This window comes from Typha angustifolia, chromosome 12, assembly GCF_048772165.1.
Source record: "Typha angustifolia cultivar Huaian chromosome 12, ASM4877216v1, whole genome shotgun sequence".
NCBI classification, from domain to species: Eukaryota; Viridiplantae; Streptophyta; class Magnoliopsida; order Poales; family Typhaceae; genus Typha; species Typha angustifolia.
In genome coordinates this window covers 2,673,474-2,687,197 of record NC_133250.1, presented here as the reverse complement: position 1 = coordinate 2,687,197, position 13,724 = coordinate 2,673,474, and the positions used below count along the sequence as shown (strand labels likewise).

General features: G+C 30.3%; 1 protein-coding gene across 2 annotated transcripts; it reads left to right on the top strand.

The window, feature by feature from the left end:
- Nucleotides 1-579: 579 nt before the first annotated feature.
- Nucleotides 580-7,867, top strand: LOC140772212 (probable sodium/metabolite cotransporter BASS3, chloroplastic). Of its 2 annotated transcripts, XR_012106265.1 has the most exons (6): nucleotides 580-1,116; nucleotides 2,557-2,652; nucleotides 2,744-3,050; nucleotides 5,735-5,982; nucleotides 6,950-7,288; nucleotides 7,620-7,867. XR_012106265.1 is itself a non-coding variant. In XM_073114161.1 (5 exons), exons 1-5 carry the CDS (start codon nucleotides 755-757, stop codon nucleotides 7,179-7,181), a joined length of 1,245 nt encoding a protein of 414 aa, XP_072970262.1. In that variant the 5' UTR covers nucleotides 580-754; the 3' UTR covers nucleotides 7,182-7,481. The 2 variants fall into 2 exon arrangements, 1 of the variants encoding a protein (XP_072970262.1); XM_073114161.1 differs by lacking the exon at nucleotides 7,620-7,867 and having other exon boundaries at nucleotides 6,950-7,481.
- The last annotated feature ends 5,857 nt before the right edge of the window (nucleotides 7,868-13,724 follow it).

The window sequence follows — 13,724 nt, the reverse complement described above, 5'->3', positions numbered from 1 at the left end:
TTATGTGTTCTAGATATCAAACTGCTACCTCCACTAGTGAAAGTCAAACCGGAGCAAAAACAAAAGAAAAGAATATCACGATAAAGTGAGAATATGGAGATAAAAAAAATGCCCAAAATATAAAAAAAATAAAAAATGGGGCTTAATGTAAAACCTTGACAATAAATCATACTGATACAAATAAGAGTGTCAGCATCAGTTTTAGTACTTATCATAACATTCTAATTTTCTTAGAGTTTTATTTGTCAGTCTACTTGTATACATAAGTTTCTATCTTATATCTATGAACTTTTATTTTGCATTTATAAGATCTATTACTCGTTATCATATATAGAACTGAATTTAATATAATTTCTCTGTAATACCTAGTTAATCCTAAGCATCCATAGATAATAACTATAAAATTTATAGCTATTAATTATAAATTAAATTATATTTATATTTATTAATCGGATTGTGTTCATGTTAGGATGAATTTGACCCGACCCGAATCCACCTAACCCGACCCAATTGCTACCCTAGTGCAAATTGCAAAACCCCTCCCTCTTATTCGAAACTCGGAATAGGGAATACACCTATTCCGACTACCATTATCCATCGTTGCGGGTAGTCTATAGACAACCGAGCTTATAATAATAATACAACGACCTCCATGACGTCCTTCTTCCTCTTATCTCCACTCTATTCTTCTTCCCAGTTCCTTATCTTGCATTAAAAGCTTGAGATATCTTTAAACCTTCGCTTCTCCCTCTCCATGGCCGCGGTCTCGTCTGCCTGCGGCGCACCGTGCTCCCTACCCGCGGTCCTACTCCGGCGACATCGGAGCGGCGTCCGGTCACCGCCTCCCATGGCGGTGGGCATACCGGGCGGTGTTCGCGCTCCGGTGTCGTGGAGAGCGAGGGCGCACTCGACCTCGTTCCCGGGACTAGGAAGGGTGGGGTGGCCGCGAAGGGTGGGAAGCTCCTCGCTTCTCTCCTTCTCCGGCGCCGGCGAGAGGCGGCGATATACGGCCCCGGAGCCGGAGGACGACGCGTCGCCGGACATCGCGGCGCTGCTCCCCTTCGTTGTCGCTGCCACCGCGGTCGCCGCTCTCGGGAATCCCGATACCTTCTCCTGGTGTGTTTGCTGAATCCTCCAAGGAATTTTTACTTTTTTTTTTTGGTTTGGATTAAATTCAGCTGTTTTTGTTGAGTTTAATTTGATCATCTATGCCGTCAATCTTGAAGTGGAAAACAGTAGAGTACTAAAATGCGGCATGCAGTAATTGAGTTTTTGTGTGATGGAATTGGATTGGGAAAAGCCAATGACTGAGTATAGTAAGTAGTAAACGGAACAATAAATTTAGTGATTCATGGATTGCTTTCAATGATGGTATGATGGAGTTGAAGGTGTGTTTTATGGAGTCATTAGAAGATACCGAAGTGATGATGCAAAGAAAATAACTTATTTGTGGTAAAATGCACTCAGATCAAACTTGCTTTTTACTAGTTAAAGAGTGAAGAACGAAGCAATGGTGAGAAGGTTTGTAATTTGAAATCATAGGGAAGCTGAGTTCTTGAGTAGTTAGGATAATAAAAGGAAATCCACTCTTCTGGAGAAGTATGTGGTTCTAGAGGACGGGCATGATAAATTTGACTGGAATGATTGGTTGTGAAGAAAACCAGGCAGACCTATCACCTATGGTGAATATTGAAGGAAACTAGTGTGTGAATTTACTCGTACTTGTTGTAGCACCTGCACACATCTTATGAATTCATGAATCACGGAGTGAAGTAAACAAGACAAAATATAGTGCTTTTGCAGTGAAGCTTGAAAGCTTGAAAGTCTGAAAGTATAGATTAAAGAACTTTTAAGTTGCTAGATTGTGAATTAGAGTAATTGTTGCTCATAATGCTGGAGTAAAGCAAGTATTACTGAAAATAAAAAAAACACTGTTGACAGGCTTCAAATGACTTTGATATAACATATGTGCAAATTTTGAAATTGTTAGGTAGGTATCTGGAGTTGTACAGAATTTCTAGTGTTCCTAAGTTGAGTTTGGAAGATTATTGTGGTTAGTGCTGACTATTAACTTCTAATAATAAGCTTGAAGCCAATACTAGTGGATCGTTAGTCATGTAGTAAACTTTGACGAAATATTGGTATAAATTGCATATGGTTGTAATTTTCTTCTTTGATCCTGCATGTCAAAGCTCTGTTTCTAAATGAGATTAAAGTTTGAATTATTGTTGATCAAGTAATGATTCAATATTAGAAGAATATTGTGATCTAAATCTGCACTGCCAAGTTTCTTCTTTTGAAGAAAAGGTGAAACAAAAATGAAAAAATAACCATGACATTACAAACATGCTAGTTGAAACTTCTGTTAAGAATTTGCATTAGTTTGGCACTAAATCTTATACTTTTGAACTTGTGTTTCATTGATCAATGGTCATACTTTACAGAATATAGATCATTTCCATTTATCCATATGGACTTTGTATCAAATTGTTTTTGATTGCTACTATAGTCAAGTATCTTGACATAAAAAAAGTTAATTTGTTTCCATTTTTGCAGGGTTTCTAAAGAATATTATGCCCCTGCCCTTGGAGGAATCATGTTATCTATTGGAATCAAGCTATCAATTGATGATTTTTCCCTTGCCTTCAAGAGGTTAATCTTTCTATCTGACCTTTCATTATTACAGTGCACTGATAGATTTTAGCTTGGCCTGAACTTTTTCCTTATGTATCATCCGGTGCAGACCTTTACCTCTATCTATTGGGTTAATTGCACAATACATGCTTAAGCCACTTTTCGGCCTTTTGCTTGCAAGGGCATTCAGGGTGCCACCTACATTCTATGCTGGTTTTATTCTTACTTCTTGTGTTGCTGGTGCACAACTTTCAAGCTATGCTAGTTTCCTGAGCAAAGGGGATGTGGCCTTAAGTATTCTGTTAACCAGCTGCTCAACAATCTCATCTGTCCTTGTTACACCTCTTCTTACTGGCCTTCTTATTGGCTCTGTGGTCCCAGTAGATGGAGTTGCCATGTCCAAGTCAATTTTGCAGGTAGCTACTGTTCTTGCAAATGATAAATACTATTTCCTTTTTTTTTTTCTCTCAGTTTCTACTGTGATTTTAGTTCTGCAGGTTAGCAACTGCAATTTTTTGAGTATGCTATGCTTCTCAATTCCTGCACTATAATAAACTAGTGTGCCATCATAAACTAGAGGAGAGAGAACATAATATTCTATGCATTTTACTGTCCGCATATGACATGCTGCTAACCAAGTCATAATTGAAAACCAAGTGGGAGACAGTTGGTTCACAAAGATATACTTTCAAGTGCTCTATCAAGAAAGTAAATCCATAGTGGTAGGTTTAATTTCCTTGAACTCTGCCTTACTATCTTTAGAATAACCTTCAAGTTTGCAATTTTGTAGTCAAGTCTGTTGGAATAAATAAATGTAGTTGAGCACACTTGATACTGAACCTCTAAAAAAAATATTTGTACACACTGGTGGAAAAATAAAAAATTTACTATTTAATATAATTTAATGATGCATTTAAAATAACTGACTTGCATTTATATTTTATAATTTGATAATAATATTTTGGTATCATTTGCATGACACATACTCAATTTCCCTAAAAAAATATATATTTTTCACTTTTTCATGTATTACACTCCTATTTCAAATCCTCTCCTATCTATCTCCAATTTTCCTTCAAAATAAATACATATCTTTTCAAAAAGAAAATTTAAAACTTACTAAGTCCCTAATTTATAGAGTGGTTGCGGGCTTATGAGCTTTTAAGCTTGCAATAACTCACTTTTATTTTTTAATAAAATTTGCAATACTAAGAACTTCTTAAAAATTATTTAAAAACATAATATATAAAAATATTAAAAAGATAATGTAGCATTACATATGAGCTTATAACCAAAAACAAAAGAAAATAAAAGGTAATAACCTTATGTTATTATTTTAAAAAAAACAACAGTAATCTTACATTATTTTAAAAAATTTAAAGAAAAAGAATATGTAAGTTACATGCATGCTATTAAAAATACAACATTAACCTTACATGTAAGTAGACTTACAAAGGCTTATCTCGCTTATAAGCACGTAATGCAAATCAGTAATTTAAAAATATTTAAAAAATATATTTTTAAAAATTAAAATTTTGTTATTAAAGTCAAATGATACTTTGGTCCATTGATTTTATACATAATCTATTTCCCTCCAAAATTAATACATTTTTTACTTTTTCACATTACATCAAAAGTAATGATTACACTTTAGCTAAGTTTATAATCAAACATCATATTCTTTTAGCTTCGTTTAAGATATCTAAATGATGACTAAAAAATGGGGTAAGCTAGCCATGTTCAGGTCTTAAACTCAAATCAAATGGACCATCTCACAGGCATAATGCTATTTTTGGATATCATTTAAAAGCATGTCTTTTGTAATTCATTTTGTGGCTATGTAGGATACAGACTAAAAAAGTGTATGTGTTGGAGCTTTTTAACTCAAGGTTTCAACTTTTAAGAGCTTACAGATCGTAGATAGGATGCCTAAGTGCTATGTGAGGATGCCTATGCAGCTATGTAAAAGTCAAGGTGGCTTAAAATAAGTAAGTTAGGAAATTAACATATAAAATAAGTAACTTTTATGCATTAAAATCTAGAAAATAAAATTATCAATTATTAAGAACATGGCAAAGAGTGAATGGGTATGCAGCTGTGTAAAAGTCAATGTGGCTTAAAATAAATAAGTTAGGAAAATAACACATAAAATAAGAACTTTTTGATGCCTTAAAGCTAGAAAATAATTTTATCATATTATTCTAAGAACATGACAAAGAGAGCATCATTTGGTGCGATAATAAAGCTTGCCTCTTGCATTTAAGAAGTCGTGAGTGCAAGTTTTATAAACAGCCTCCTCAAAAATGAGGGTAAAGTTGTTTGTATTTCCCCTCCCTAGACCCTGTGTAGGAGGAGCTTCTTCTCTGGGATGCCTATACTAAGAACATAAGAACATAAGAGGCTATAAGGCTCCATTGATTTGGCAACATGTTCAATCAACTTCGGAAATTCAAGCTCATCCTACATACTAAAACATTTTACTAAATGCTAAGATGGATACCTAAGAGCCCCTAGGTGTCGCTTAGAATCTAGATAGGCTTGTCTAAGGCAGGTTTCTAAGCAGATAACTGATTGTTAGTTTGATTCAAAAGACCTCTGCTCCCCTCAGATGGTCTCCATTCGCTTCTTATATCTGCCTTTTACTTCATTGGAGAACAAATAAATACATGTCCTATATTCTACAATATACACCTAATCTGTGTCATATACCTATTACGTAGCAGCTTTTGCATGCATGTCATACAGAGAGGCGACAAATTGCTGTAATACACTGTTATCCTTTTTGTTTGTTCTATTCTCTCATTCAATCTCCTGTTTGAGGGAATGGCCAGGAAAATTTATCAGAACTGTGATGCACATGATTTTAACACAGCATTAGTATAAACTTTCTCTTTTGCTAGTTGGCATTTATATTTCACATCTCTACATTAAAGTAGTTCTTCAGACATCGATTAATTTTCTCTTGTATTTTACTGTCGTCAGAAGAATTTTGGAATCATTTTATCATCTTGTATGCTAAGTATGTATAGATATAACTTACCTTTTTAATTATTATCATATTATTGTTTGATGTCAAAGTTTTATTCTTCTTGTTTCCTAGGTTGTGCTAGTTCCTGTAACTCTCGGTCTTCTTCTCAATACCTTCGCAAAGTCTCTGGTGAATGTCATACAACCTGTGATGCCTTTTATTGCCATGGTTTGTACGTCGCTTTGTATTGGAAGTCCCCTTGCCATTAACAGGAGCCAGATCCTTTCTTCCGAGGGTTTCCTGTTGCTGTTTCCCATATTAACATTCCATCTTGTTGCGTTCACATTGGGATATTGGTTTTCCAAGTTGCCAACTTTGAGGTAATTCTAAATAGCCAGATACTTAATTTCGCCCTTTCTTCCTGATTCTTCTTAGTAGAAGTAAATATCATGTTTAACTCATGCTTCACGAATGATATAATGTCGGGAGATAAAACTCTTGATACTATTTCTTATTTAATCCATAGATTTTTTTTTTTAAAAAAACAATCAGTTTCTGAAGGGTTCTCTGTGTTATTTCAATGGTTTAATAACTCCAATCATTGAGTATGCGTAAAGGCAATGTGCTATCTCTTCCTTTAAAACTAGAATTTAATATGATATTACAGCTGTTCCTGTTGATTTGATTTTTCAAGAAACATTATTGTCATCCTCAGTTATTTCCTAACTATCTGGCAAGTTCGGTACAATTTGATCCAATATAGACTTTAAAGCTTTATTTGTATTACAATGATCTGTCCCTACTCCTTTCCAGCTTCTTTATTATCTTTTCCTAGAATCTACTGTTTGCATTCACATTTTTGGAGCCATTTGTCTGGTTTAATAACCGTTGTCATAAAATTTCAATCACAGTAATAATTATTTAAAGACCTAGTAAGCATGTTTCTACTTTCTAGTTTTAAGTTGAGGTTTTGTCATCCAATTAATGTTTCGATTTTGGACATGATCCCGTTTCACTCTTTCCTAGTATTCATTCCCATAAACCCGAAACAACGGATTCTTTTTCTAAGCTCGTTGGTTTCTTGTATTCAATTGCTTTTATTTTTTCTGTCTGATTATTTGTATAAAATTTGATTTTGTGCTGGTACTTGTGGTGCTGCTACTTCATTTAACTATTTAAGAAATGCTTTGTTTCACTTTTAGTGCTTTACTTGTGAAGTGACATCATTGCAATGATTTATACTATTGCAACAGACTTAGAAAGTAATGTCTTTCTTTGCTGTCATAACAATAGTTGTGTCCGTTTCCTTTCCATTCATCCTGGCTAATCTTCAAGAGTGTTTTTCAGGCAAGAGGAGCCTGTTTGTAGAACAATCGCATTGTGCACTGGGATGCAGAGCTCCACCCTGGCGGGTCTTCTTGCAACTCAGTTCCTTGGAAGTAGCCATGCAGTTCCGGCTGCTTGTTCAGTTGTGGTGATGGCCATAATGGGTTTAAGTCTGGCATCCTTTTGGGGTTGCAATTCACGCATCAGAGACATGTGGTTGCTGCTCTTTCCTCAATTTGCTGTCAATGCCTGAGAGAGACTCGATTGCCTTCTTGGGCTATGTCAGTGGTAACTTGGTGATGAACTCACCATCCAGATATGGAAGCAAGCTGCCAAATTGTAGATAATCTGCAGTATGAGGTTAGCAAAAATTGATTATTTTTATTGTGAGGCCAACTCCCATTACAACAGAAGCAGGAAAATAGTCATATTTATATATTGTCAAATTAATATCAACAAATTTTGATAAGAGTAGCCAGTATATATGTTCAGCAGATCGACAACATCTGTATATACTTCCATTGTGCAGATAGAGAAAAGAGGTTTTCCTTTTTCTTTATTTTTCACATTCGACAGAAAGTTTGAGTCTTGTGGTTCTTTTAATATGGCTTTCTGAATCTGGTTCAAATGCTTTTAGCTAAAGTTATTTAGTTGCAGATAGCCTATTGACCTATTTTTCTTCTGTCATTAGTTAATGTGCTGTTCATTTGCTGGCGGGAAGAAAAAGAGAACTTTGCTATTAGCTACTATTATGGAGAATGCATCAAGAAAAGTATTCCTCTGTAGATTACTTTTGTATACTATAGGAGCAAATTTTAGTCATAAAATATAAACGATTGCAATTACACAGGTTATTGTCATTGTGAGAATGAATTCAAAATGCTTTTTTTTTAACCTTCTAGTAGAAGTTGGGCTATTTGCACCAAGAAGCCCTTATATTTTAGTAATAGTAAAATTAAATTCTTGAACTAAGTGTATTTATTTATTTTTATACTGGATGCTTACCTTTCTATAATGAATTATACATAATTTATATGAGAAATATGTACAATGACTTAACTTTTCTATTATAAAATGTGAAGGACTTTTTTTGTGCAGAATCCCTTTGTAAGGACAAATGGTGGCCTGCACGTCATTTGTAAGTCACTAAGATGGAAAGCGGGGCAGCTGGCTCGCCGCACGCCATCGCGGCTGCCTTGTCCACTATTAAAAACACTGATCATATTAAAGTTAAAAATAATAATAATAGAGGAAATATAGAAATATAATTTGAAATGAATAAAATATTATATATTATATTTCATTCACTCATTAATAGCTTTTTTAAACTAAGTGGAGGGTCAATTATGATTAATACAAAGATGGGCAATTTGTATCAAAAACTATATTAATTTTCTTTTTGCACTCCCACCCATTTTGATTTACCAATTTTACTCAATATTATTTTTAAATACCAACATTGCCCTTGCACCACTTTTGACAATATCTATATTATAAAACATTCTTGGGATATGAGGTAAATTTGAATCATACTTTTTTAGTGCTCTTACCATAAATATTACAAATTTATTAAATATATATATTTTTTAACCCATCTCATTTTCTTGTCGAAACTGCAATGTTCATTATTACCCTAATTCTTTTCTACTTTTATTGTTCTAACTTTTTTTTCCTTTCTTTTTACACTAACTCTCTTAATCTTTTGCTCTAATTGTCTCATCATTTCTTACCTTAACTACTTCTATTTTTTTTTTCATGTTGTTAAATCGTAGTAACATAAAATCATCTCAATATCTTTCCTCCGTTTGGTGAACCCATATTACTAGAGAACCAATTAAATTCTCCACGCCTATTATTATATTTATCGTTAGACAAATCTTTCAACTCTAGAAAGAGCACCGAGATAATTTATACTATTTACTTTTTGTTAGTTATTTATGGATCATGTAATCAATTAATCTATTTAATTAGATTATATATACTTTTGTAGGTTTGCAATCAATATATCTATGTACTCTATTAAAACTTATACATATAATTATGACATATAGTTCCATCATTACGATTAATACAATTACGTAGATTTCAATAAGTTTTTATATGGAATATTAATTATTTTTAAAAGTTAGTACTATGGATTTCGATCTTAGTCCTTTCGAATTCCGAAGTTAGTATCTAGTAGTCTTAGTATATATAGAATCTGAAATTAATATCTATAAATCTAGAGTTATTATTTGTAGAATCCAAAGATAGTATATATAGAATTTGAAATTAATATCTATAAAATCTAGAGTTATTATTTGTACACTCTGGAGATAGTATCTATGGAGTCTAGAATTAATCATTTTAAATTTGATATTCATTTAAATCAAATTTGTTTACTCTGAACTTGTGGACAATATTTTGGTTTAATTTATTTATTATACAAATATTTTATTTTTTTTGGAGTCTTACTCATAAAAGAAGTCAACGTGAGGATTCAAAAAGAAGTTGAACGTAATAATAGAAGTTATTTTTTAATTCTTTTAATTTGGAACATTATAATTTGTATTTTCGACGTATAACAATATGTACACTAAGCAATATAATCAATAGCCAAATTTTGTATAGTATTCTTAGTGAGAGTTTCATTGACATTTATACTAGTTTATTTACAATTTATGTATATTTTCATAATTGATAAATATATTTACAAAATCAATAGAATTCATAATTATTTGCATAGAGTTCATAGATGTTATTTTCAAAATCTATAAATAATGATATTGTAATATGTATTTATAGATTAGAATCCACAGAGAATTACCTCATCAAACTACATATATTACATATTTATATATATAAAATAAGAGTTCATAGATACAAAATGAGAATGCATATATGCGAGATATGAATATGTCAATTAAGGTAGAATCTATAAATACAACATAGGAATACATTATTACAAAATATAAATATTTATATATTAAATTAAAATCTTCTTGTGATAGTTACTAGAGCTAAAGGGCAGCATACATTTAATTATTTGAATCATTTGGGCAAGACATTACATTTTTTGCATATATTTTTATATTTTGAGCATATATTTCTTTTTCTCTCTAAATTCTTGTTTTAGGGTATTTTTTTCCCAATTTCACTGCATTCACCGGTGTAGTTAGCAACTTGATATCTAAAAGGAAAAAAGAATTAATGGAATTTGAAAGTATATCAACAAAATATTATCTTGGCCTATCTCCTTGCTTGTATATTTTAATAGTAAATAAATAAATAAATAACTTTTTGATATAATGGGTAGATTTTTAACTATTAACAAGATATCTTTATCCTTAATAATGTCGACTTCAAATCTAGTATGGTTGAGTTCTTTCTAATGCTTATATAATATTACAATATCCTCTATATGGAAATTTATTGTAACATATTTGTATTGAGGTCTGAAAGTATTATATATTGAGGTTTTCATTTAAGAAGTGAAAGAGAGTTTATTAGAGAATAATGTAAAAGAAAATGTAAGATAAGAGTTTTTATTGCTAGAAAGAATAAGGCAAAAAAGAAAAAAAATTTATAGGTTGTTATGTTGCTGAAGGGAGAAGAATGAGGAATTATAGGATATTTTGTTAATTTATATACTTTGATTATTATCTCATGAAAAAGGTACATAAGAAAGAACAAAACTAAAATAAAACCCATAATAAGATAGTGGTGATCATTGAGCTCGACCCTCCCAAGCTCGGCCGTTATGCATGTCTATTCTTATTATTTTTTAGTCTCATATCATATAATTAGTGGGATATTTACTAAATATCAATATATAAATATATTTCTGTGATAGATAACTAAAATATCTTCATGGAAACCAATTATGCTTGGCTAGATAAGATATAATGTTTTGTAAATTCGGCTCATTATGCTAGACTTGTTATGCTTGACCTCGGCCTTATATCTCATAGGCTGGTTCACTGTAATGAGCTATAATATTCTAGCATGAACTTAACCCAGCCCGTTCGATGATCACATCTATAATAAGGTGATGATGCCTTTGTATTCTTATAAATAAATATAAGGGTATTTTGGTAATTTTATATCTAGAATGGTTGAAATTTTAAAGAATAATCAAACATAGTAGGTATGCAAAGAGGAAAATGATATTGGTCTTTAGTATAAATTGTCCTATAAAGAGATAACTTTATTTATAAAAATAGTTTAATTATTAGGTATTATTTGTAATTTTCTCTATATAAAGGTAATTGAGCGGTTAAAAGAACTAATTTTTAATAAAAGTAATAAGCTCTATTAGAATAAAAAAATAATACAATATTAAAACAAGTATAAAAAGTTTAAGAGAAAATAGTCACATGCTAGTGATTAGTAATACACAAAATCTATGATGTTAGAAGAAAGCGATAAAATTATACACATCTTTAATTAAGCTTTATATCAGTAGAAAATGACCAAAATATCATTATTTCTACTATAATTTTTTAATTATTTATTAAATTACTATAATTTTTATCAAGCAAACAATCATAAATCACATACAGTGGTTTATGAAATTATTCTCTCAATCAACAACTTCTATTAATTTAAGACAATTTTCTTTTAGATAATAAAATGCTTTCACCAAAAAAATTCTCTTTAATATATTACTACATAATTTGTTGTCTCACAAGATAATTTATTAAATCACTATTTGATATTTGATATAATGATTTTACTTCACAAATGTGGCATTTATATGACAATAAGTATAATCATTTGGTAAAAGGTTGAAAACTATAACAAAATGGGAAAAAAATAATTTATTTAGAATAGTAGATTGGTTATAAACATGTTATAGATGTACAAAAAGTTTAACTCTCACTATTTTTATATATAATAGTCCTTTATAGTGTTATTATAAATGCCATCAATATATATAATATCTTACATAGTAGGTTTTATAACTAATAATTTACTTTAAATAATAATTATTAATCCATTCATTGTTTTGCCTAAGAGATGGTACAAGAAATTCTATCATTGTTTTATCTTAAGAATATTTTATGTAGTACACTTTTATCTCTACTAATACCCACTATATTTATATTTATTACATTATTATTTATATCATAATATGATATCTTACTTATCAAATGTATTTATCAAATGTATTTGTATAACACAATAAATGGCATGTAGCACTACTCTTATATATGTTATAATATATTTTAGAAAATAAAATAATTTTTGTATTAAAAATTAACCCCTTTATAGTTATAAAAGGCATCACTAATATTGGAGTCTAAATAATTACATACAAACAGTGTGGTGAGCGCAATTTTAGTACATATAATACTACTTAATAAACTCAATTTTGGTGTGAGCCTATTTATATTTGTTAGTCTAAATATTCACTTAGAACAACCCCAACCGGGCTCCAAATTCTAAAACTATAAAACTAGCTCCATTGGGGCTCTAAAACTAGCTCCAAATTTGGAGCTAGCAATAGTGGGGCTCCAAATTTGGAGCCTCATTATGAAATTGAAGCCCGACTCTATTTGTCATTTCAACCTTTTGAAATAACAAAATTGTCCAATAATTATTACATTCAATAATTTTATTTCCATTTGTATCATTTATTAAATAATTTAGTTAGTTAAACTGAGTATATAATTAATTTTACTAATCGATTTTTAACAAAAATAATAATATTGGAAAGGTCTCATTGAGCCTTTAAAATGAGTCTAATATTAAATTATTTTTAAGTTAATTTAAATTTTAAATTTTTTATTATTTATAAAAATGAGTCTAATAAATTACTAGAATATTAAAAATCTATTGTTTTTATTATATTTGGTTAATTTCTACTTATTTTATGTAATGTAATTTTGATATTTTTAGTTAATGACATATAATGCTTATTTCGATGTTTATTTCGTGTAATGTATTTCGATGCATTTAATTAAAAAATTAGTAATTTAAAATTAATTATGAAACTATTAAATATTAATCTTATTTTAAAGATCTCAATGAGAGTTTTCTAACCATATATTTTTTATTAAAAAATAATAATGCTAAGATGACCTATTATATAATTTAAATAGCTAATATAATAATATATATTATATTATTATTTTAATATATATGGAGCCCGGCGTGTTGGAGTGCACCGGGCTCTTGCTCCATTTTTGGCTCCATATTTAGAGTTTTGGGCTCCAAATATAGATCCACGGTTGGAGATACTTTAATGGATTACAATACATTGATCACACTCATTTAACAACTTTAATAACTATACCAAAAAAATATACATAAAGTTGTGGAATATGAGTAAATTTGATTGAAGCATTGATGTATTAATGCACATTTAACGGTGTACTTGAATCGACCCACGAGATTGACCCACACTGAATCTCAACCCTTACTTAACAAGCAAATAACATTTTATAAAGTTAATGCAACTTTGCTATAAAGATTCACCTATGAAAAACATCCATTTCATAGGTCTTATTGCATAAAATTATCAATTTTGCAAATTTAACAAAGTTTTTAATCATTTTTAAGTTTCTCCCAAAAAAAATAAATATACATTTAAATTAGTTTTCAAAATGAATAACTATTTAGTTGATTTTTATTCGTCATATTTTTACCAAATTAACTACCTATAGTGAATTACTTTTCTCGAAAAGTAATTTTGCCATTAAATAAATCACTTTATAAGGGATATGTCTTATAAGTTGTTTTCAGAAAAATAAGTTTCCTTGATAAAAAGTATTTCGTCATAAGGTGATTTTTAATGTTTCTAATTTTATGTATC

Coding starts and splice junctions, on each gene's coding strand:
- LOC140772212 (XM_073114161.1), top strand. CDS start 755: ATGGCCGCGGTCTCGTCTGCCTGCGGCGCACCGTGCTCCCTACCCGCG. Junction 2,653..2,743: donor TTTTCCCTTGCCTTCAAGAG/GTTAATCTTTCT, acceptor CATCCGGTGCAG/ACCTTTACCTCTATCTATTG. Junction 5,983..6,949: donor TCCAAGTTGCCAACTTTGAG/GTAATTCTAAAT, acceptor AGTGTTTTTCAG/GCAAGAGGAGCCTGTTTGTA.